The 26207-nt window shown below is 38.5% G+C and overlaps 2 protein-coding genes across 3 annotated transcripts in view; one reads left to right on the top strand and one right to left on the bottom strand.

Annotated features, from left to right (window-relative positions):
- Positions 1-26207, bottom strand: part of LOC126382221 (ecdysone-induced protein 74EF) — a 275974-nt gene that overhangs the window by 193861 nt on the left and 55906 nt on the right. For both annotated transcript variants that reach the window (XM_050032002.1, XM_050032001.1), the window contains exons 2-3: positions 24778-24868; positions 9690-9747 (exon numbers count right to left, since the gene is read on the bottom strand). The gene's annotated coding sequence lies outside the window, so the exon portion shown is untranslated. The remainder of the gene's footprint in view (positions 1-9689; positions 9748-24777; positions 24869-26207) is intronic.
- Positions 1-26207, top strand: part of LOC126382242 (U7 snRNA-associated Sm-like protein LSm11) — a 51578-nt gene that overhangs the window by 23189 nt on the left and 2182 nt on the right. The window contains exon 3 of the mRNA XM_050032049.1: positions 25988-26135. Coding sequence (XP_049888006.1) covers positions 25988-26135 — 148 coding nt within the window. The remainder of the gene's footprint in view (positions 1-25987; positions 26136-26207) is intronic.

The raw sequence follows: 26207 nt of genomic DNA on the forward strand, positions 1-26207 counted from the left end.
AAGGACAGGAGGTTCTTCTTCTTCTATCGTGTGGGTTCAGAGGTGAATTACCAACCTCATCAACCCTGGTGTCAGGGTTATTATTGAGCCGCCAAAGGCCCCTGTCATGGCTCATGTAACGACTACTTACTTACATCAGTAAGTAGTAACCGGGACCAACGGCTTAACGTGCCTTCCGAAGCACGGATCATCTTACTTTTTGGGCGATCAGGTGATCAGCCTGTAACGTCCTAACCAAACTAGGGATCACAAAGTGATTTTCGTGATAAGTCCCCACCGGGATTCGAACCTGGGACCTCCGGATCGTGAGCCCAACGCTCAACCACTGGACCACGGAGGAGGAGAGTATTAGTGACATCGTAACGAAGACTGAGGGGGTGATTCAGAACATGATTCTGATTTAATATCAAGTGGAATTTACCGTCGCAAAATTATTTTTTTTCCAATAATATTCAATTCTTTACGTTTGCGATGGAAAATTCCACTTGATATTATATCAGAGTATGAGCTGAATCACCCCCTTCAGTATTCGTTACGATGTCACTTAACCCCGTACAAGTACGTACAGGTAGCCATACAAGTGCGTATTTAATGACACCGTAACAAATATTGAGGAGGATGATTTACACCATGATTCTGAGTTGATATCAAGTGGAATTTCCGGCATGAAAATTCATGAACATTTTTGTTTTTTTTTTTAAATTATTTTCAGTCCCATACGACGGAAAATTCCACTTTATATTAACTCAGAATCATATTCTGAATCATCCCTCGATGTCACCAACACTCTATATTAATAAAAACCCTATATTAATAACAGAGCTGTCAAGAGTAACAAACTACTAACTCATACGCTTCACATATTTCTTACATTACGATACAAATTATTGCACATAAAATGAACATTATCTTGCAACAACCACGTCTAACATAATCACCAGCCCATTAACGTCCCCACTGCTGGGGCACGGGCCTTCCCTATGGATGGATAGGGAGATCGGGCCTTAAACCACCACGCGGGCCCAGTGCGAATTGGTGGTTATTAACGTCTGCTAATGCAGCCGGGACCAACGGCTTAAAGTGCCTTCCGAAGCATGGAGGAGCTCGAGAAGAAAACTTTTTCTTTTTTGTGGTCACCCATCCTATGACCGGCCTTTGCGAAAGTTGCTTAACTTCAACAATCGCAGACCGAGCGCGTTTACCGCTGCGCCACCGAGCTCCTCTATAATAAACCTTTTATTATATAGTTTTAACGTCGCCCTTTCAATTCTTAATTATAAACGTCCAATGAACATATTATTATGTGCTGAATGTGCGTGGGCCCTAATATAAAGCAGCATTTAAAAATATTCGCGTCGAAGGCCAACTGTCATGCGCCCGCGCACCCAACACGCATGTATGCAACGTCATACGTATACATACGTAATGGCAGCAGGGAAAGTGCATGCAGTCATTAAAAAATGAAAAAGAATTTAAAAGTAAAAGCTTTGGTTATAATTCGTTTGTTATTTTTTTAAATGATAATTGAGTAATGTAAATGTTAATGCGTTTTAAAAGAAATCAATCGTTTCGTTTGTCCTCAAAGTAGGTAATTAAATAAAATGAAGGGTTTAATTGTGAATACATAAATATAAAGTACATGAAGTGTGCACTTGATGTATTTACACGGCTATTGGTTGCACCTGCTTGATAATAATCAATTTGGCTTCACATTTCAGCGGTCTTCACCATACTTAAAATAAATACTTTTAATAAAGACCAATAGCTGTTTACTCCAGATAATTGAATTAAAATAAAAATGAGTAAAAAAAATATATGGCTGTATGAAGGCCGTCGAGTGCGGGACAAACACTGGCATTACTATACCGTGTGTTACGCGCATGCGTGAGCCGCGTATCGATAGCATAGCAAGTATTTAAACCTTTATATACCTTTGTGAAAATCTTCTTATCGTCTGTACAGCGCAAGATGTACTAAGTACCGTCGCTTCACCGCTCTGCAAGATACGAGCTTGGTTTACCTCACCCCTCCCCGGGGGCACTTTGTTAAGCTGTTAAGGAGTAAGAGAGCACGCGCGGATTGTCTGTCTCTCTCGCACGCATGGGGTCAGACGGCGGTAAGAACGAGATTTTTATGTGTAGTGTCTGGAGTATGCTTTTACTACATGGCAATCGGTTAAGGCTACTATTTTACTAGACCTTTGGTGGCTCAATACTGCTCCTGAGTGAAAAAAAAGAACATCCACGACATGACATGAAAGAACATTCAAAATATTCAAATACAAGTAGCACCGTCATTTGTCAACCAAACTTGTATGGGCTCAGTTACATAAGCTTTGACGCAGCGGAAACATACATTAATGACTTGTAGAATTATGTTTATCTGGTAAAATATCTCCAATATTTCTTACTAACTATAAGTAGGTATGCATATTATGAATATTTAGGCGTGACATGTCAATATGAAATAAATATATCAGAGAAATGGTGTGGCAGTTTGCATGTTAATAGTTTTATTCATATGGTAATATTCGAAATGTAGAAATTCGATATTTAACCCGTGACAATTTTGACGGTTAATTAAGATTAATATTTTTATTTGATTTATATTAATTGTCTTTAATGGAATGTGTCTCATATTAATTGGTTTCCAATTTGTATATTTGTGTAAATATTAATGAATGACGTTGGGGTTAAATGATCAAATTTGACTAGTGTTTCTGTGTTGGTATTTATGGTAAGCTGTGTTTCTACGTCTATTAGTATTGGAAAGTGTTTTCATGTTTAAAAAGCGAAACTGACACTGTAGGATACAAAATTAAAAAATACTTATCTTCGATCGTAGAGAGGACACCTCCTAATTTTATTTTAAGTTGTACCTGTTATTTTCTTATCCGCCGAAAAGGAAAGGGACGAATGATTGCCAACTGTTAATTTTAAAATGAATGAGTGAATGAATGAATATCCCGGGAGACTAAAATCCATCTCGCTGATATGCAACCCGTTTGACGAGTGCTGTCAACTTAATTCTGTCGGGCTGTTACAATTTTGGAAGGGTTTATTTATTTATTTATTAAATATTAATACTAAATACACAATTTAAATTATTGCATAAAATTGACGTGTGTTACATTAATTTTATGCCTGTCTGTTTTCCCCGTACCCGTCCTTTTCCTTTTTTGGCGCATAAGAAAATGACAACTTGAAATAAACTTAGATGGTGTGTATTTGAATCAACAATAGTTTGTACTTTGTTCATATTATAATATGGTAGACGCACTATTGCCTGTTAAAATTGATAGTGAAGGAGCGTGATGGAGTATGTTCTATATTCAAACAGACTATTATGTAAATTGTTACTGGCAATAAATTTATTTTATTCTTCTTCTTAAAAATGGAACCGTCAAAAATAGGCGTTATAACAGCGACACGCCTAGTTTCGTTCTTATTCTGTTTATTTAAATCTTATTACTTAAGGTTTAAATTAGATTAATCCGTACGACACTTTAACCGCCATACAAATAAAAAATAAACCAGGGATGAACGTGGGTTTAAGTATTTGACAGCCAAGCAAAATTGAATCCAATTATCATACTATTCTCTCCACCAACCCGCATTGGAGCAGCGTGGTGGAGTATGCTCCATACCCCCTCAGGTTGATTGAGGGGAGGCCTGTGCCCAGCAGTGGGATGTATATAGGCTGTTTATGTTATCATACAATTCGACTGAATTTTGCTTGGCTGTCAAATACTTAAAGCCACGTTAATCCCTGGTAATTTTTTTATTTGTAAGGTAAGACTTTTTCGAAATACTTGAAGTGACACGGGACGATATTATGTTTGATTTTTGTTTGTAATTGTTTATCTACCAATACATATATGAGTATGATCGAAGATTTTGTATAAATAATATACAGAAATGAAAGAAAGTAATTTGTTTGTTTGTTATTTGACTTCTAATTTTGTGTTAGTGTTTACATTGAATTAGGAGATAATTATCTACGGTCATACGTCAGTGAACTTGCGTTTGTCTACATTTATAAGCATTTATTTTTTATTTTATTGTCCATGGTTGTAAGAGAGACAGCTGTAGGAAAGATTACAAAAGAAGCAATAGTGTAGTATCGCACATGTAAAATAAACTATTTAAATAATTTACTTTTCGTTTAAGGCGCGTTATCGCAGGAGTTTTTACACTTACAGATAGTCTCTATACAAACAGAGTCTGTTTGAATATAGAACATACTCCATCACGCTCCTTCACTATCAATTGGCGCGATATTAATTTAAAATATACTTTTTAATTAATTGTTTGTTAAATAACAATGGTTCTGCGGACGGTACGGCGCGGCGGGACCTTGCTGTGATGTCAGTTATCTCATGGTCATATTGTTTATGCGTGAATGTGTGCGTGTGCGCCGGTGTGTTTATATGATTGTATGTGCGTCGGTCATACACCACGCCTGACAAATTTTCCAGACAAAGGGAGGAGTACTTTTCCCTTGAACAGAGAAAAAAAATCCTAGTATGGCTTCGTAATAGACTACTCTGGGCGCCACTCCCTTTGCGTCAAACAGAGTACTGCGGAGCGGAAGGCAACAGGGAAATTACTGCCCTATTTTTCCCTAAAAAAGTAGCATGGAATATGCTGCACCGACAAGAGCGTGGCTCTTAAATTGATGATGATGATGAGTCTCTGCTTACCCCGGTGGGAAATAGGCGTTAGTTTATGTATATATGTGTATTCTATTCTAATTCTTCATCGTAATTATTTAGCAAAGTACTAGTAATCTTCGGTTCGCGTGCTTCTAGAATAGTACGGTCACGAGCATTAATATGTATACACTTTGGTACCATGTCACATTAACTTTTTTGACAAATTGAACTGTAAGTCTCACTAAATGACAAATATGTTAGTGCGACAGAATCCTAAAGTGGGTACATTATATTGCTCATGACTGTACGCGTGTTATGTGGCGTGCGCTGCCCGCATGAAGGGCGACTACACTTCCTAGTCGACGACTAATCCGTTTATCAGTCGCTATTACGGCCTCCAGTTGAGCGTTGTGCTCACAATCCGGAGGCTCCAGGTTCGATTCCCGGTGGGGACGAAACACAAAAATCACTTTGTGATCCCTAGTTTGTTTAGGTCACTGCAGGCTGATCACCAAGAGAAGCAATGTAGGTAGCATTGTAATTCTATACATAATGTGATCCAAATATCAAGCAACAATTATTTTTATATCTTCTACCATCATCATCAGCCCATTAACGTCCCCACTGCTGGGGCACGGGCCTTCCCTATGGATGGATAGGGAGATCGGGCCTTAAACCATTACGCGGGTCCAGTGCGGATTGATGGTTATTAACGACTGCTAATGCAGCCGGCACCAACGTCTTAACGTGCCTTCCGAAGCACGGAGGAGCTCGAGATGAAAATTTTGTTTGTGGTCACCCATCCTATGACCGGCCTTTGCGAAAGTTGCTTAACTTCAATAATCGCAGACCGAGCGCGTTTACCGTTGCGCCACCGAGCTCCTCTACATAATGTGAATTCTATACATAATGTGATCCAAATATCAAGCAACAATTATTTTTATATATGCTTCTGGCATTACATTAGTATTTTGGAATAATGATGTAGCCGCTGGATGCGGGCAGCGCAGGACCTATCGCCGTGGAGATCTTTGGGGGAGGCAGGGAGGCCCAGCAGTGAGCGTCGTACGGCTGATGATGATGATGATGTGACCGAGTTATGAGAAAATAGGGAATTATCACTTTAAGTTGTACAACGCCATCTACATTGTTTTTGGTGAACGTGGCCTGAAGGTTCCTCATTGTCGATAGTAGGACATTGTTCTGGGAAATCCCAGATTTGAAATTCCGAGATCTGCTTAGTAAATCCCGGTAATCCCGGGCGGAAATTTACGGGAACGGGTTCTCCCGGGATTTTCGGGTACTCTAGACGGTAGCCAACTTGTATAAATGAAAATTGTATAATTAATAAAATAATTTATACTAAGATGATAAACCCCGAGAAAACCCTAACGAAGTGCCCCCAGGGTTCTGTAATATAAATCCTTCATTAAATAAATTAACAGGAAAATTAAATACCTAATTAAATTTGCTTTATGAGACTACAATCTTAAGTGTTTACTTTATTTGTTTATCGACAGGAAAATTTCCATAACAAAGGAAATTCCCCTTTGAAAAAAGAACTTATAGTTTCAATAACATCAACATTTTGTACCAGATGCAAAAAATATGCGACAAGTCAATGTGGTCCTGTGGTTACGCTTGTTTCTCAAACGGGAAGCGCCGCTTTGAACCCCGGTCTTGCACCAAAGAGTTATTAATTTATCTTAAATGTAGTTTACCACATTGGCTCGACCCTTATATAGAAGGCCATAAGCCACCCATCACGTTGGTCTAACAGAAAACTCGGTGAGGTTTTGGTACTTTTTGCGATGGATATGTCTCTGACTAACCCATTAGGATGTAGTCGTGAGCATATATATGTATAGTATATTAATAAAAACACTTTAAAAATAGACTCGGTAACGAAAATGGCTGCCAATTGTCGTCTGATTTCAAGTTGCATTGCCTTCTCCACTGCGGATTGCTAGCGGGATTTTATGTCTGTATACTTTAGTGACTCCCTACAACCCTCCCAGAGAGCCATGGTAGCCCATTTGATAGAACGCTTGCCTCTCACTTTGAAGTTGCGGGTTCAAATCCAGCACAGACCTAAACCAATGATAGCCGAATTTGTTTTCGAATTCATGTTTGGATCATAAATGATAATCAGTGAAGGAAAACGTCGTGAGAAAACCCACATTCCCGAGAAATGCATTTTCGGAGGTATGTGACCTAACCTGTATTGGGATGGTTTTCCCTTCGCGGGAAGATCAGTCAGGCAGTCGCTTCTGTAAAAAAACCGGATCAAATCTTCAGGTTAGGTAAGCGGCTCCTGTGAGAAACGGGGTAAGATACTTTCATGGTGCCATCCATCCACCTCAAGAGCATGAGTACATGATTCAAGAGAGCCATGAGTCGAGCATGTCTATAGATAGGCAGTGCGGTTCACCCCGAATTGTGTACACAAGGCCGGCAACAATCGACGGCAGAAAAAACTGATCGGCTTGTTACGATGCTGGTCTTTTTAGGGTCCCTTAAATGGAAATGCGGAACCTTTTCTTAGTTCATCTTGTGATGGATGTATCTCTGGCTATCCTAATTAGGATACAATCGTAAGCTTATGTTATGCGTTTTTTTCTAGATCGCTTTCGTGACCAACTCACGCACCCAAAAACCATGTTTTTTTTCTTATCTAGCCTATTCGATCCCACTGCTGGGCAAAGGCCTCCCCTTAATTGTTCTTCTCTCGTCTTAGTGCGATCTCCGGCCAAGCATTGACGTCGTCACACCATATTTTACGCGGTCTACCTCGACTAATATACCCGCCTTGAGGTGTCCAGTGGGTAATGACTCTTTTTTTAAGTTTGCTAAAATCTGTCTCTAGCTATTTAGAAAAAAGGAATGTACGGTACGTCTGGGAACCAATTTTAGGCAGCCAAATTACTAAAATTGTTTTAGAATATTAGTTGGTTTTTAGTATTGCGAACTCAAAATAAAAACCGGAGCGTTAGTATTAAAAACGTCTAGAGTCGTCTGTGCCGAAGCTTTTCTTTCACCTAGTTTTTTCTTTTCTTAGTTTATTATAGAGTTTTTGAGTATATTTATGTAAAAAATTACGATTTGAAGTATAACTATTTTATCTATTGAATAAACAAATGTTTGAGTTTCAGTTAGGGCCAGCGAAAACAAGGACACTTTGGATTTGATCGGTAGCAACGGAACCCTTATTCGGTCAGCACGATATGCTCTTGGTCGCTTTTTTAAATATTGTAATGTTGAAGGAGTTTTAAATTCAACTTTACTGGTTTTATTCTCTATGAAAAGTAAAAGTTAGTTGTTGTTAATATAGTAAAAAAAATCGTAGGAATTCCTACTTAGTACTATCAGACACTTATCTGGCAGATGTTCTAACAGATATATCAGCTAGTGACGTAACTAATAATTACATAATTGTAAATAGCAAATGTACTTATATATTGGTGTTTCCTTTTTTCACATAAATAATTTTCGTGTCCTGGAAAAATGCACGGTTCCGTTGGATTAGATTTGAAGCGTAATTAGTGGTGAAAGCTTACCTAATCATCATCATCAGTCCATTAACGTCCCCACTGCTGGGGCACGGGCCTTCCCTATGGATGGATAGGGAGATCGGGCCTTAAACCATCACGCGGGCCCAGTGCGGATTGATGGTTATTAACGACTGCTAATGCAGCCGGGACCAACGGCTTAACGTGCCTTCCGAAGCACGGAGGAGCTCGAGATGAAAACTTTTTTTGTGGTCACCCATCCTATGACCGGCCTTTGCGAAAGTTGCTTAACTTCAACAATCGCAGACCGAGCGCGTTAACCGCTGCGCCACCGAGCTCCTCAAAAGCTTACTTAATACAGATGGGTAATCTACCCCATATTTTGGGAAAATTTCCAATTAAAACCTATCAGGTAGCTTTGAATATAGTCACGACCTTAAACTCTATCGGTATAATCTTTATTGCGATACAAAACGTCACTACAAGGCGAATCTATTTCGAATTAACCAAAACAATACGTTTAAAAACATGTTTTTCTTAACAAGAATGAATATATTTATTATCAACCATACACCTACTCATCAATAAAGCGTACTATTGCTCGTAATTGTTTTGTAACATCGCAACTAGTTGTTCATAGTGATAGCGAACCTTCAACCGGTTAGCAACAATACGTACCTACGTACGGCTACGAGCATTAATATGTATACACTTTGGTACCATGTCACATTAACTTTTTTGACAAATTGAACTGTAAGTCTCACTAAATGTGAAATATGTTAGTGCGACAGAGTCCTAAAGTGGGTGCATTATATTGCTCATTACTACCTACGTACTCATCCGTTGCTTTAAATGATTGCTCGTTAAGCTGAACCGATAGGTTATCATTGCATCTAAGTACTAGATTAATAATAGGCCTAGATTAATAAACGGCCTCCGTGGTCCAGTGGTTGAGCGTTGTGCTCACGATCCCGGGTTCGAATCTCGATGGGGACAAATCACAAAAACCACTTTGTGATCCCTAGTATGGTTCGGCCTTATTGTCCAAAAATTAAGATGATCCGTGCTTCTGCACGTTAATCCGTTGATCCCGGTTATTATTTACTGATGTAAGTACGTAGTCGTTACATGAGTCATGTCAGGGGCCTGTGGCGGCTCAGTAATAACCCTGACACCAGGGTTGATAATCCCCTTAAGTAGCAGAAGTCCTATTACGAGTCCGGTTTACTTCTTGAAAAGTATCAAATTTGGTGCTTCATACTAACCGAGCCAGCGCAACTTTTAAGTTGCCCTAATTTATACATTGTTTTAAGTTTACGCGGTTATTATCATAATTATAGCATATCATGGCACTTGCAACAGTGTCGAAATATCGGGAGTCTCATATCCCCATTTAAACGCGGTAAGAACCCGTTATTATGTGCTTTAATTTTGCCCTAATTTGGTCAACCGAACTTTTGCTACTAAAGGGATAATCCACACGATAGAAGAAGAAGGCCTAGATTACTCTAAGATGTAATACTTACAGCTAACAGAGTCCTGGTCTATCATACAGTCAGCACGATCGCCTGTATCGCGCCATACCTGAAAGAAAAAACATTCATATCAACAATCGACCTTAATAGCTCATCATAATTATCTCCAAGGCTCAAAAACGTACCCCAAACGTAATTGTATGGTTTCAATAAATCGTTTGTTCAAGTACGCAGTAGGCAAAGGTATGATGCATTCGGCCTCGCGGGTAAACAGACGCTAGATAGCACTAGACAAAGACGATGCGAGGTCATGAGCGTAGCCTTGCGCGGGTGCGCGCGCGCAGCTTCCGCCTGTCGACGGCCGCTGCGCACGCAACCCGAGCGCAGTCGGTGCCCGCACGCCGACGCGAGCGGACGTCTCTTACCCCGATTAAATGATTTTATTATATTTGATTTAAACTTTTTTATTCATTATGATGTATTTTCAATGTTTTGTATGGTCAATTAAATTTTATTGACAAGCAAATGGAGGCCACCCGCTTAGTTTGCTTTGTATAGTAACATTTAACGTGATAAATAATACATTAATATACGTAATGCAAGGCCATTATAAAATACGAACTTAAAAGGAAAATCTCTGAAGGAAAAGAGTTGAATACGCACTTCCTCACTCGAAGTGCGCAAATAAAAGCTATTATGTCTGCAAACGAGCTTACAGATTGCTCATACATAGTCATTGAGTTGCATCTGCCTACGCAAGATTCAGTCAGCGCGGCTACCATTGCGGGGTGGATACGTGGAGACAAAGGACTGAGATGAGTTTACAGTTAATGTATGTAAAAGTATGCGAACTGCCTCTGCACTGGCAATTAAATGCAACTGAGAATGAATACGATGAATAGGAATAGGGAGCGGCGAACAAGCATCATTTGCTTCTGAATTTGAAAAGGGAATGCAATTGTCATTCGGAGACCGTTACGGATTTTGACCTCAAAGACCTAGATAGCAAAGGTACCGGGCGCGAGTCTTTGTTAAGAGTTTTCATCGGTAACCTAGTGACGTAATTTTCCTTGTCAAATTTCAAAAATAAATTAAATATAAAATTTGAAGAAGAAAGCACGATTTGGATGCTTTTGAAGAGGATTGTCAAAACATCTGCTTGGATAAGGAATGTGGAAATGCAGAGGGGAGGCCTTTGCTTAGCATGGGACACGATAGGCTAGAGAGAAAAAAAGTAATAGGAACCTGTAACCCAGAGAAGCGATAAAACTGATCAATTAGTAATATTGGATGCTACCAGTTAATGTATGGACAGCGGGTGTATGTGTTGAGGTTTCTCTAACTCGGAGAGCAAATGTAAACAAGAATATGAATATACTACTATAAATAACAAGAGAATGAGTAGTAGATTTGATGAGGAGTAATTCCAAGGGACAGAGTACTGCGGGGCGGATGTGGGAAATCACTGCCCTATTTTTTCCCTAAAAAGCAGCATAGAGAATGCTACACCGACAAGGGCGTGGCTCTTAAATTAGTGATGATGAATTCCAGGGAGTTTGGAGCAGCTTTTCACCATCGATACTGGTTTAGCCCAGGGCTGACAGAGTAATTTAAAAATAAAACCAGAATGAATCACTTGTTGAATCACAAAGCCTATTCGCTGTTATATTGCAACATATACCTATGTATTTGTTACTGCACAATAGAGTATACAAATGGAAATGTAATGGTGTACCTAATATGATATAATAAAATAATTAATTGTGCAGTCTTTACTGGGAGTATCTTAAGAAAAAATGTAAAATGCATTCAGCCTTATGATCCCGAGTATAAATTATCGACCTTTATATAAATCCAGTTTTAATATAATTACATACATTACGTCCACAATATGTTCGGTTTCTTTTTTGTTTAGTTTAAGTATACCCTCATCAAAGTCTTACTTAATACAATTTTGTATTTTTTTTCACCAATTCATCTCTGGAATTTGGAACATTTGATACAAACACATTTATCACTCAACCGATCCTTGGAGTTTTGTCTCGACTATAAAATGATTATTTAGTTTGCCACACATCACATCTACCCACATAGGTAGTCCGTCTGAATGTCACCCGCGTTGATGCGTCCTCGCTGCGCTGACGCCGCTATCGTCCCTTTTTATTTACTACATCTACTATTCAATGCGGATGTTCTTACGCAACATTTGTTTGCCTATCTATTTTTACTTTTCCTTGTCTTCTTAACCCTAGTGATTGTAGGCTACGTTCTTACATTTGACCTATATAGGTCAATTTAGTATTAAAAATGTGGTTTGAAGGTTTTGTGCCTGTCCTGTTGGGTGTCATTGCTACCTAACCTAGCCTAACAAAATTTGTGTAAATGACATTCATCTTGTCGCGTACTACATTGTTTTCAAGGCCTCTGCCTGTGGTCATTGTCGTTTTTCTTCCTTGATCATTTTGATTTTGTCATTATAAACTCTGATTTAAAGGTAAACATTCACAAGCCCTTCTTCAAACTTTTTCTTCTAGGTATTCTTTTTTTCTTTTTATGATGTCCGTCTATCGCCTGACAATATGCATTTCCTTTTCATTACGAAGGCACTCTTTAATTTTAATACATGCAAATCCGAATTTAATTGTCGCTGATCTTACTTTTCCACGGATGCCCTTTGCTAGAGATGGCGAGCACGGTGATTACGTGGGTGACGTCACCGGCCGACCTCGCTGCGGGCTCAGGGCCGGCGCCCGCGCACGCTTCCTGCTCCCACCGTCAGACGCTAGATAGCGATGTTTTGATACGATGATCTGGGTCAATCGTGTGCATGATAGTAACGCCTTTGGCTGCATTAAACTTACATTCAGAGTATCATCAATGATATTTGAGTACATATGTTTGGCACGCGTGAAATTGTATGTTTGTTTTTGTAAAGTAACAGCTGTCTAATCTCTGTTATATCTACTCTTACTATAATATACTCTCAAGTCAATAATGTAAGTTCTGTCCCTCTAGTAGTTTTATTGCTTATCCTTGTCTCTTATCACTTTCAAGAACAACGTACAGCATTGCATCTTCCTTTTAACTTTACTTGATGATAAGCATTATATAATCTGTTCCTTGAAACTTATGCAATAGCTGTTGTATTGTTAGTAGCATTGATGACACTAAATATCATGGTTAAAGCGTCCTTTCCGGCTACAAAGTAATTAGATTTAAATATAGCGTGGACAAAGAAAGATCTAGAAGGCCTTAAAGCGGATCTAGACACGGCAGATGATTACGAGAAGACAAATTGATGAAACAAAAGATATTTTCAACAACCACAATTTATATTATTGGTGATCAAATTAATTAAATGAACCATAAAAACGCAGAACCAAGTAATGGAAGGGGACGCTGTTATTAGGACGCTGTTCCTAACGTAATAACCACATATCCCGTAAAAAATATCAAAGATTTTAAACCACTCTTCCTGTTAAACCACAGAGTAACTAGCTTACCATCAAATGCTACCGTGGTCTCATAAACTAAGCATGTTTACTAGTAGGTTTACCGATCAATAGCCACTTTGATGATTTAATGCTGATTCATTTATAAATGATAACAAAAAATGATAATGCATTTGGGTAATATTTCCTGGTTTGAAGATAGAAAGACTGTATGCATATTATGGAGCCGTGCGTTATAGAAGGTTATGAGGAACTGATGTTTTTTTATTTAATATTATTGCATATGCGAGTTGTTTTCGACCAGAGCCGTTATCACGTCGTTGGCCTTTACGCCAATTTGGTTATTTTCGTGTATTTTTCCTCAGAATCAAGGTTTCGTAATATTGCAACCTTTGATTTCCTTATCGTCGACGTTCTCGTGCGTCGCTTCGGTGCATTCGATGATCACTTTATGTGCATTAAGTAATTCATTTTTGAATGTGTTAGTAATTGTTTCAACGTATTACCTTTATTACTTTGTAATTTTTGATCTGAACCTTCTCTAACATTTTGTTCTTAATTCGCCGATAATGTAAACCTACGAAGGGCAGGTTTTTATATCAAAAACAAGCGTCTGCATCCTCCTCTCATACTTGGAACTTATATCTTAATGACTATATTACTTTTATCACATGGCCGCCAAACCGTCCAATGCCAACGCACTCACGGAAAAAAATCCAATATGTACAGTGTAATGAAAAAGCGGGGCGCCACTTTGACCTTTACCTAGTACCTCACAAACATTGACCTTGAAAATAGATTCGAGTCGGCCGAACCACTTATCATAGAGTATTTTATTCGTCTAGTTTTTATCGCACGATAAAGGGCCTGCCCTTGCTACGTATCAACAGAAGGCCACAGACAATTCCGGTGTTTTTTGTACTTTATGCACGGCTGAAATTTCCGTCTGTGCCTTCCTTCCTCATTATCTCTGGTACAACATAGTTTTTTCAAGTTGAAACTTTTCAATAGAGTTTTTGGACGACTTTGTTTTCTATTGAACTTGATACTGGATTTGCTTTCCGGTTTTACTGTTTATGTTTGTTTATTGTAGTGAAAAATGCCCTCGGATCCATTCTTCCCACTGCATTCTTCGGTAATTTGGCAAAGCTAAGAGGAACTGGAACAAGTTCAACATTAAAATTCGTATCACTCTTAATTTGTTTGTTCATGTCCCTTTCTCTATCTCATAATTGAAAGTCATGATTAATAGTGTCAAGTTGGTCACGAATAAACCGTAAAAAGAATAATGACTGAATCTGTACCCAAAGTCAAAAGTGCTGTTATACCTAATCCACCAGGGATAAGTGTCAATGTAAAATTTTCTTTCAAATCACAAAAAGCTCCAGCAAATTTTATGCATCCGCGATTGTCAGTTGAAGCGTTAATAACAAAAAGTGCATATTTTTGGTCGAATGCACTGATTCAGTTTGTTTTTTGTTTCCTCGAGGGTCACTTAGCTCTGCAAGAAGCGCGGAAGTCACTTTTGTATGTATTTATATAATAATGTTTGATATTTTAAGAAGAAATAATTTAATGGTTAACACGCTCGTCCTGGCTGGACAAGAGCTGCGGGTTCAAGTCTCGTCCAAGTCAGTTTACGATTTAAATTTTCTCCTTGTGAATTTCCTAATTCAATTCAAATTATTTATTTCAGATTAATATCCATAAATATAAGTATAAGTACATCAGATTAGATTAGATAAATTAAAATTAAATTATATATAAAATCTAATAAAATTAATATTATTAATAAAAATGAAATTACACGAAATAAAATAAAATACATTGGTGCCCATTCGGGTGCACACAAACCCAACCCAAATTCAGTTCGACAGCTCCCAAATGAGTGCCGTCCTGCACTTACAATAAGTGCAAGAAAGGGATAGAGCTAAATTTAGTCCTGTCAAATAAGCACGGGTAAGTGCTACTCAAAAAAAATATTCTTCAAAATTGGCTTACATAGTTTGAACGTCAAAAATTAAATCACGTATTATGTAAGTGGCATAAAATATCATCATAAGAAATAATGTTCGGTTGTTTAAGTTATTTGAAGCTCTTTCTTGTATAATTCCTGTGCTTTGACCTTATATTGCCAGTCAGCCCCTCGTCTTCAACCGAATTGGCCGAAGCTCTTCGTTATCCTTTATCAGAATTTTCCGACATGACTGGTGGAACATTTCTCAGTTTTTTTTATTTGCGTTATTTGAAGGTCGAAATTATAGTATATAGTTCTATAAAACATCAGTAGAATTTCCCAGTGTGTCGGTTTGAACATTACAACACTAAAAATCATATCGCTACACACATAAATCACACATCTCACACATCCATCATTACATCGAATTATCTGTCGTCTTCTATATTTCCGAATGCATATAACCCGGGTGCTATCAAGGCCAGAGTGAACGAGCTCGCTCCATCTTAGGTCTCGTCAATGCCTTCGGGCAAGTCTGGGGCCTAGAGCAAACCCATAAAAAAAAACAAAATGCCCGTTTCGAATACAAATTTTATCTGCCTTTACCAAGTCTTTATCAACCAAAAATAGTTCTACTCAGCACGGTGTACCAAAAACTTCGATCACACCTCCAATCGTCAGACAATAACAAAAACAGAATGTCAGGTGTCCGTGACCGCGACAATGCGCGCGCGCCGAAATCGAGAGTGGCGGATCTGGAGCGTTTGCGCAACACACGCGCATCCACGCACACCCACTGCACACCGAAATACTTATACTGTGTCTTTTGTCGGGTTATATCAGATTTGACTTCGTATTCTCGGCTCGACTTCAAGTGGGTATAATTTATATCATATAATCTTTTTAACACTGTGTGATCCCTAGTTTGGTTAGGACATTTCAGGCTGGTCACCGATTATCTAAAAGTAAAATGACTCGTGTTTCAGAGAGCAAGTTAAAGAGTCGCCGCTGCTGCCGTTTACTTTTTACTTAAGTAAGTGTGTAGTCGTTACATGTCCCATGTCAGGGGCCTGCAGCCATAGTAACCTTGACACCAAGGTTGATGAGGTCGCTCATTGACTTCCCTATCCACTTGAGAAGAATTAACAAATGAATGAATGAGTGATTTTCCAGGCTCAAAAATAAATTACATGGCGTTGTAGAGATTTTCCTTCGTTTAACCTTCTGATTTCATGGATTACACACAATACACACATGTATGTGTAAGGGCATAATTAAATCCTCCACCCATTATTATTAACGTAGATTTAACCGTGAAGATTACCTATTTGATCCTTGCTCGGGTACATAAATAATTATTCAAAAATATGTAATGTAATGGCAGAGGTATAGGAATCATCATCATCAGCCCATTAACGTCCCCACTGCTGGGGCACGGGGCTTCCCTATGGATGGATAGGGAGATCGGGCCTTAAACCATCACGCAGGCCCAGTGCGGATTGATGGTTATTAACGACTGATAATGCAGCCGGGACCAACGGCTTAACGTGCCTTCCGAAGCACGGAGGAGCTCGAGATGAAAACTTTTTTTTTTGTGGTCACCCAAATATAGGGTGTATATATAAAAATAATGGTTGCTTGATATTTGGATCAGATATGATAATTATAGAATTATGTTCAAAATTCAAATTCAAATGTATTTATTGCATTGCTACAGGTCAAGGAGGTCTTAAACAATACTACATACATCCACTGCAGCATACCAGCCTAGGTGTACACGTTTTTTTTTTGCTGCCTATATTTCTTTCTTTTACCTTGATCAGAATAATAATTGGTGGAATATGTGTTGTGCCTGGGTGTAATAGCAAGGGTCATCATTTATACCCAAAAACAAAGATAAAAGATGCATATGTGTTAACCATGAAATAACCAAAAAAAAAGAAGGTTAAACGAAGGCAACTCTGCGCAGCGCCATTTTTTTTTTTTTTTTTGGGAACGTAACCTGGAAAGTCCCCCATTGAAATGAAATTAGCTTCAAGTTGCAAAGTCATCGTACAACTTTCTTCCGTCAACGACCAAAGCCGTACCACCCGATACAACGATTACCAGTATTACCACTATTGATTCTAGTGTTACAATCTCTAGTACCTATTACAATATCTAGTGTTGCACCTAGTATAGTGATAGGCTACGATAAAACATAAACAGCTTATATACGTCCCACTGCTGGACACAGGCCTCCCTAAATCAACCGGAGGAGGTCTGGAGCATACTCCATCACGCTGCTTCATATTTGCTTTGTATTGGCAGTAGATACATTTTAAAGGCGATTACTCAGCTATTGTGTTAAATACTATTGTAATTGTAACGGCTGCCCTTTGAAAGATTGGTTTTATTTTGAAAGCTATAACAAAGTTTTAACTGGTTCTAGGTATGTAGGAAGTAATTTCTGGAACTACTGAAATGAATAATTACAAATACTACGAAGGATATATACTTTACGTTGTAGACGATTTTATTTGTAATATTATAATGCATCTAATTGTAAAATCCAACGCAGGCAAAATTATGGTGTGTGTTTTATAAGTTTAACGTCTATTTAGTAGATACTAAATCCGGCCATAATTTTGCCTGCGTTGGAAACTGTCCTGTACAGATGTACAGGACAGTTTTTTACAGTCTTTGATGAGAGTGGAAGAAGCGAAAGCGGTGTGTCAGGAATTCAGGATCATATCAATTCCGTGGTCTCTGCCTACCCCAACGGGAAATAGGCGTGATCTTATGTATGTATGTATCTATGTGTTCAATATTTTTAAATACTCGAGACAGAACAGCAGTGTCGAGTGCAACTCTAGCTATGCCTTCACTCGCTACCGCGCTACGCTTCCGCGTACCTTGCCGCGTCACCATTCACTTTCACTTGCGACAGACGAGGGGCAGGGGGAAGTGGGGGACTAGAAGGGGGGAGGAGTCAGTGCCTCCACAACAAACAAGTCTAAAACCAAGAAATAAGGCGTTCTTTTCAAGGCCATGCGTTTTTTGAACAGCTAGTTTTAGGTGGGAGCTTTGTAGGAGTAGCCTCTTGTGCAGGAGAAACGGCCTCCTCAAGGCCGATTGTATTTACTTTCTCCGGTCAACGGTCATGATAGTCAAATTTGGCTGTGGCCTCCAATTTGGAAGACAATATGGTCTTAACTGCTGGTATTATACCAACGTACCTTTTTTGGACGCGCAGCTGACATTGTTTTATCGAAGGCAGCTGATTCGTCATTGATTATTAGTAAGGCTCGTTTACAAAACATTAAGCCTTTCGTAGACTTTTTATATGTGTCCATCTGTATTCTTGATGTAAAGCAGTCCTTTAGATTAAACAATTGCATGATATGAATGTGTTGGTGTTACTCAATTGGAAATTAGATGTCAAGGATCTCAAAATAAACCATTGGAAAAAATTATAATCGCTTTAATAGATTCTCATTTTGGTTTATCGAGTTTCTTGTCAAAGGCAGATGCCAAAACCTTTTATTGATGCTGTCTATAAACTAGTATATTTAGATTTATTTATACATTGTTTTAAGTTTACGCGGTTATTATCATAATTAAAACACATAATAACGTAAACGTATCGTAACGTTTAAATGGGGATATGAGACTCCCGGGAGTCTCATTTCCCCATTTAAACGCGGTAAGAACCCGTTATTATGTGTTTTAATTAGATTTGTTTGTATACCACTATCTGCTGTATGTTTGGAAAATGTAAATTTTCCAATCAACCATAAATTTCAGCCTTGTCCAAAACAGTTCACGACGAAATCCTTGACTGTACCGTTGTTATTATGTCACTCGGAATTTATATCAAAGTTCAAGACGAATGCAAATCATTGTTTTGCGTTTTAAACTTGATTTTTATCTCCTAAGGAAGGTCGAATGTGACATTTTTGGAGTATTATAAAATTATCTTGTTATTTCTGTAGTTTTTTAGGTCTATGCTGTCCTTTTCAATATGAGTTACGTTGCGTGATAGTTCAGTTGAGATTAATTTTCTCACACAAATGTCAATCGTTGACTACAAAGATCCTTGAACCTGGTAGCCACCAGATGCAATTAATTACTATAATAATGATAAATTGTACGTTCTTATTAATGTTAAATAATCGTTCATAACATATAGAATGCAGGTGCTAATAGAAAATGAGAATGTGGAAGACGAAGTGAAGATTTCTAATGCATCTCTTTACTTTTGTCCTTTCTCAACAATACCGCTAAAATGGGAATCAAAGAGAAATGTCTAAGTTGCGCATGCGGCGCATATTTTGTGCACTTTCACTTGGCGCGCAGCCGGGGACGTGCGCCGATAGACGCATAGACATATTGAGCTCTTTACATGCGTTTTTATTTACAATTATAACGTTTATTTATACTTTGTCACATTTTATGCAGCAAGTCTTGTACGCCTTGTACACGTTGTATCGTTACGTTATAGATCTTTTCCCTTTTTTTAATGGCATCAGTATAATTTTCAGTCTTGCTTGGGTCATGTGTCTTAAAATGCTCTTGATATATAAGTTCCCATAAAGGACGTTTAATAAAATTGGCGTTGATTAAGAAATCTTGAAAATTATAATTTATATCGGACATAACTCAACTTTTTTCGAACGAAACAGGGTACGTGACATCAATCATGTCTTGAGCCAGCTGAAATGTCATTTAGCATGAATCGACGCTCATTATTGACCAATCAGGTGTCCTGACGTTTGTAGCCTTTGCCTTGCGCCTCACGGTCCGACCGACCTTAGACGCAACGTTACGAAACGCTTTTCCTTCCGTTCGGATGGTAATAGATTGTTATGATGCTCTTTGTAATACAACGTAATGGCTCGTATTAATGCTCGAGGTTGAATCGAATGCTTGTGGAAATGCTAAACAGGATTGGAAGGCGGTTACGCATGGTAAGGCAATCTCGTGGGCTATTTTGGATGTCTTGTTTAAAACATAAGCAATGACGTGAAAGGATATTTCAAATCCCGACAAAAGACTTTTTTTGTTTTTTGTTTCATGTATATTTCATCACAAATTTCGGCTTATGTTTTTTAAAACCTGTGTAGTGTAATCAAGGTTCAACAGAAAACATAAAAAGACGAAAATATAAATTATGTAAATAATAAAGAGAGCTCACAAACAACTCATCTTGAATTTATGCAAAAGTGAGTTGAGCTGTAGGTACTAGTATTCTCTTAAAAGTTGGGCATTGGCTTTTTACCTCCGTAATTCTAGACAATCTAATTCACAAACTCTAGACTCTAAAAGCTTTCTTTTCCTAAGTTTATTTACTAAAATTATATTTATTGTGATTCTTGAAAATATTGTCTTTACAAAGTAAGAAAAAATACGTTGATTAAATAAAGCTTACAGTAGAATAATTTGAAAATAATTTTCCATTTGCCTTAGCTACACAAAATGACTCACAAATGAGCAAAATAAACTCAAAATCATCATAAATACCAATTTGATGATACATCAAGCCCACAACAGGAAGAAAACTGGTAACTAATGTATGACAGATTGAAATAAAAATAGCTTCATGCACAATGATAGTGTTGTAGCTACAGTAGCCGAGCCAAGGCGAAGGGCGATGGGCTTGGGCGTCGTCCAGTACATTTCATTACGTAACCACACTATTTCTGCCGTATCTAATCACAGGAAAATCACCAACGTACCCACTGATGGTCATGGTCATTGCTTCTATCTGCTCGTCGATATTGGAAATGGACAAATTGGATCAGATATCTACAAGTCCATTGATCGAAATTTAGAACGATTCAAACTGGTTTATGAAGTTGGTAACTTTGGAGTTTGGATATCAAGTCACCCTACGTCAGATGACATTGTGAGGTATGCCGAGGGGAAGTGGATTAGACTTGCACAGGACCGGAAAGGATGGCGTGAAAGTGAGAAGGCCCATACCCAGCAGTGGGTGGATACAGACTGAGTAGATAGAAGTTAGGAGCTGAAAGACAAGGATTGCATTTACATTTCACCGAATATGCAAATTCGGTGAAAATATAAATTAAAGCGAGCAAAAATGTAATATTACTCATCTAAATTTTCGATAAAATACATAAACAAAATATAAACAGTTAATATAAGTCCCGCCGCTGGGCGTAGGCCTCATATTTGTGAAATTTTTGTTTAGTGATCATGGAAAAAAACCCAACTTGATATTTGAGGACATCTAATATTTTTAAAAGTCAGTAACGTCAGGTCGGTGTGCAATATTTCTTTCAATGTTTATTTCTTGTCAGTTTCAAGGGTAAATTACTAGGAGTTACTACGAATTTAATGGCTTATCTAACAAATGTACACTCAAAGTCAAACACTGACGTTCTACTTAGTAAAATTATATCTGAAGTGACCACTCTGAAAGAGTCATACCGTAAAAATATTCATATAAACAGCTTATATATGTCCCATCGTTGGGTACCGAAGCTCCCCTCAATCGACCGGAGTGGGTGTAGAGCATACTTCACCACGCAGTCACTCCCACCGGCAGTGGAGCAGCAAAAATGTAACAGATTGGCAGTGTTTCTATTTTATACTGCGTGCGACATATTCCCGTGTTCAACTCAGAAGACATACAAATAGTGAAGGACAATCTTTCTTTCACATTGTCCCATCTCTGGCGAATTCTTGTGTTCAACTCAACGCACATGCGCCATTTACTCGGACCTTTATCCACAATGAAGCGCATCAGACGTGGGAACGCGTTGTCGGAAGAGCGTTGACGCGGCAACGGGGCAATTTAGCAATCATACCTGCAGCGACAATTGCCGTGATGCAGGTGATGCCGCCCACGTAACGGTAATTGTGGAGAGCAAGGATCTAATGGGAGATTAGCGTCCTTAGCGTTGCAATAATAAATATGATGTCAAGGAAACGGTCTGGAACGGATTAACGGCCTCCGTGGTCCAGTGGTTGAGCGTTGGACTCACGATCCGAAGACCCCGGGTTCGAATCCTGGTGGGGACATATCACAAAAATGACCTTGTGATCCCTAGTTTGATTGATCCTTACATCCCTTGCCTTCTTAACACGTGTGATAATGTTTTGCTAATTCTTAGAAAAGCATTTCCTTGTGTGATTCAAGGTGACTAATGCGAAGTTTGTTAACGGAATCTGGAAAAATGTTTATGTGACGGTTAATGTTAAAGATAGTAAACTTTCTGACAATTATCCTCAAAGATTCTAAAATCACAGTAACCGTTTAGCTCTAGACAAAGATGATTGTACCGATTAAACAATTGCTCCCATTAATCGCAATCATAGAGCCCTAAATCGAGATTGATAATAGAATAATCTGTTATTACAAACATTCTGGAAAGATTCAGATTGTACAGTCATGAGCAATATAACTTTAGGACTTTGTCGCACTAACATTCATGTAAACGAAACATTTAGTTCTTCTTCTTATCGTGTGAATTGTGAGGTGGAATACCAGCCTCATCAATCCTGGTGTCAGGGTTATTATTGAGCCGGCAAAGACCCCTGACATGGCTCATGTAACGACTACATACTTACACCAGTAAGTAGTAACCGGGACCAACACCTTAACGTGCCTTCCGAAGCACGGATCATCTTACTTTCGGACAATCAGGTGATCAGCCTGTAATGTCCTAACCAAACTAGGGATCACAAAGTGATTTTTGTGATATGTCCCCACCGGGATTCGAACCCGGGGCCTCCGCTGGACCACGGAGGCCGTTCCGTGACATTTAGTAAGACTTATAGTTCAATTTGTCAAAAAAGTTAATGTGACATGGTACCAAAAGTTACATATTAATGCTCGTAACCGTACTGGATCTAAAACCCACGGTGACTCGTGGTGTTTTTTTCCATAAATTGTTATGACTCAACTGCACGAATGAACCAAATCACGTGATTCTGAAGTATAAGGCTTGGACCATAATTCACCACTTACTGTTAACAGCCTCCATGGTCCAGTGGTTGAGCGTTGGACTCACGATCCGGAGACCTCGGGTTCGAATCCCGGTGGGGAAATATCACAAAAATCACTTTGTGATCCCTAGTTTGGTTAGAAAATTACAGGCTGATCAGTTGGTCCCGGTTACTACTTACTGATGTAATTGAGTAATCGTTACCGAGCCGCTAAGGCTCAAATCATAACCCTCACACCAGGGTTGATGAGGCTGGTATTCCACCTCACAACCCACACGATAAGAAGAAAGAAGACTTACTGTTAATTATTTGATTTCCCATCTGCTAGATAAATGACTGATGTCAGTATCTATCGAATTCGTTCTGGAAAGGTTATCAGCAAACAGTATACCATGGCCTTAACAGATTAGTTAAAAAGACCTCAGCAAAATCAGTTGATCTAATATAATAGCCATCAACCAAACGCATAACAACAATGCAGTTCACATTATACAGTCCGCCCAAATCATGTATAGCCTGCGTCAAGGTCACACCAGGCCAAAAGCAGTGCCTCAAGGTCACAATACCAGTGACGTAAGGTCGAGCCAGTGCCCTCAGCCGAATAAGTTGGCCTTGCGCCTGCAACTTTCCACCCGGAAGACAAAGCCAGCCATATTTGGACCGTGATTTTTTAAACAAGTTCGCTGAGGCTTTTTGAGGTTACAAGGTTTGATTGAAAGGAAAAGTCATGGTGGCATGACCGCGTGGTACAATTTCAGTGAAGATTTAAATGCTGGTAATATTATACGAAACCAAGTGACAGATGTGAATGCATAATTTTCTGTTGCGTCTTCTACTAATGTATTTTTAAATTACATAACACTTCTTAAGAAACAAAACAATTCTCCTTTATTTTACTGTTTACTTCTGAAGGAAGATCTTTTGACATGTTCTTTATGTCATTTTAGCGATGTTATAATAGGATAGTTTCGAACTAGTCAAATCAGTTACTTTTACAAAACGACAAAACACGAACTTACTATAAAGTATGAAAAAGCACACTGTGACGTCGTAGAAAAACGTGATGAAATGTCGGATTTACGTTTTTCTTGATTAATTTTTTTAGTTAGTTTTAGACCTGTCTTTATTTAGTAAAATCAGAATTTCATAATTTGCCTTGAACCTAGTACACGACCGAATTTAAACAAGTACATAAGCGTATGTGATTACTCTTAGTGTTCCACAGTTTACAGACGGCCATTTTGGTTTAAAAAACATTGCATGTGAATGGAATTATGATCATTATCGAGCTGGGGAAGCTTTTATTACTTTACTACTACACCTTTTCTTATTTTAAATGCTTAACGAATGACCAGTGGCCTTGAATCCCCGAAATGTACCCTTAGGATTTAAAAAGTTCAAATACCGATTTAGGACTTATGATGACCAAATTGGAGATGTCCTTAGAAAAGGTTCAATACGATCTACTCTGAACCGGCGTGCGTGTATGAAGCGATTGATGAATGTGGAGGAAGCAAGAGAAGTGTATCAGGATCGAAGCAAATGGAATTCTATAGTCTCTGCTTACCCCGGTGGGAAATAGGCGTGAGTTTATGTATGTATGTATGTATGTACCGATTTATACTTATTTTACTTCTGTATCACCTATTGGCTTTATGAGGAATAAATTCGAGTAAAACCTACTTCTCACTTTTAATCCATTTACTTTCCTTCACTTTATATAAAACATTACAACTTATCTAACTTTTTTTTTAAATAGAGGTTTTATCCTACTTACCAGTAGCCCTGCAGTACGTATACCGATATGCTGGAAGGCAGAGTTTGTATTGAACACATATGGTGACACAGCTCCACTAGTCGCCGCCAACCTGCAACAAAAACATTTACTCATCAATATAAACTCACGCCCGTATTCCAAATGGCGTAAGCAGAGCCACTACTTATCAGGATACTTGCCACTCTGACCAGGGGGGTTAAAAAGGCCACATCAAAGCAAATCATCTAAAAAAAGCAATATTGTAATTGACATTCCGCACTTAATTTTGGTATTGCTTTTTTAAATTAATTGCTTTCTCCAACTCATCAAAATTAAAAATATATCCTTTATCAGTAGGTAACATAGTTACTTCCGTCTCATCCGCCTAAAACTACTGCAGCTTCTCACAACCTGTATAGCCGGGGAAAAGAAGCTGCAAGATAAACCTCGTCCTCGAGATTTTTCTTGCAGCTTCGTTCGTTATGTTTCAAAGTGTAACTATGTTACCTACTGAATAAAGATATTTTTGAATTTGAATTTGATTTCTGAATACTAATCAGCTCATGATACGTGTGATAAAGGATGCATCTAACGGTTTTTACGAAATGACGGGGGAGATGAGTAGTAGACTGCCTTCTTTGTTTTTTGGTTCAGCATAGAAGCTATTATTCATCAACTGCGTCGCGCGTCCTACTTCAAAGAAACAAACTACTTCAAGGAAACTGATGAAAAATTTGCATTGTAAAAGTTGGGACTGTTTCTTTGTGCCACTTATTCTATATTTACAGCTGCCTTTGTTGCAGGCGGTTCTTACGTTATAAAGTATGTGGTACGTAATTAAAAAAACATAGAGAGGTTGATATTACTTCTTACTCGAGTTCTGGGGGGTTAAAAAGGCTACATCGAAGCAATTCATCTAAAAAAGCAATATTGCTATTTGACATTTGTTTGCATTGCGCACTTACTTCTATATGCGCACCCCCCCTGGTCGCATATTCGTTCGCGTGGACTTCGGATATCGTGTTAAATATATTATATAGAGACTATGGAATTCCATTTGTTATGTTATGTATGTTAGTTCCGTTTCACTGGGAATATAGAGATTGGGACGAGAGAGTGCTCCTGTGTAGGCGCGCACACTTGAGCATTATAATAAATCCTGCGCAAACGACTTTTTCCGATTTCTGTATGCTAAAAATGATTCCTCTCTAATTGCTTTTCTTTGTTTCAGGTAATAACTCGAAATGAAAGAGGAATAAGAGGGGACCTCCACGCAACTCTCATAGCGTTTGATAAGCAATGGAACCTGGCTTTATGTGATGTTCTGGAGACTTGGAAACGCAAGGGGCCGAAGAAGAGGAAAATTCCCCCAGGATTAGGTCTGTACCTTTTACTTTTTTCGAAGGTACAAGTGAATAACGTGAAAAAATAGCATCGATCGAACGGATTTG

Source organism: Pectinophora gossypiella, chromosome 3 (genome assembly GCF_024362695.1).
Source record: "Pectinophora gossypiella chromosome 3, ilPecGoss1.1, whole genome shotgun sequence".
NCBI classification, from domain to species: Eukaryota; Metazoa; Arthropoda; class Insecta; order Lepidoptera; family Gelechiidae; genus Pectinophora; species Pectinophora gossypiella.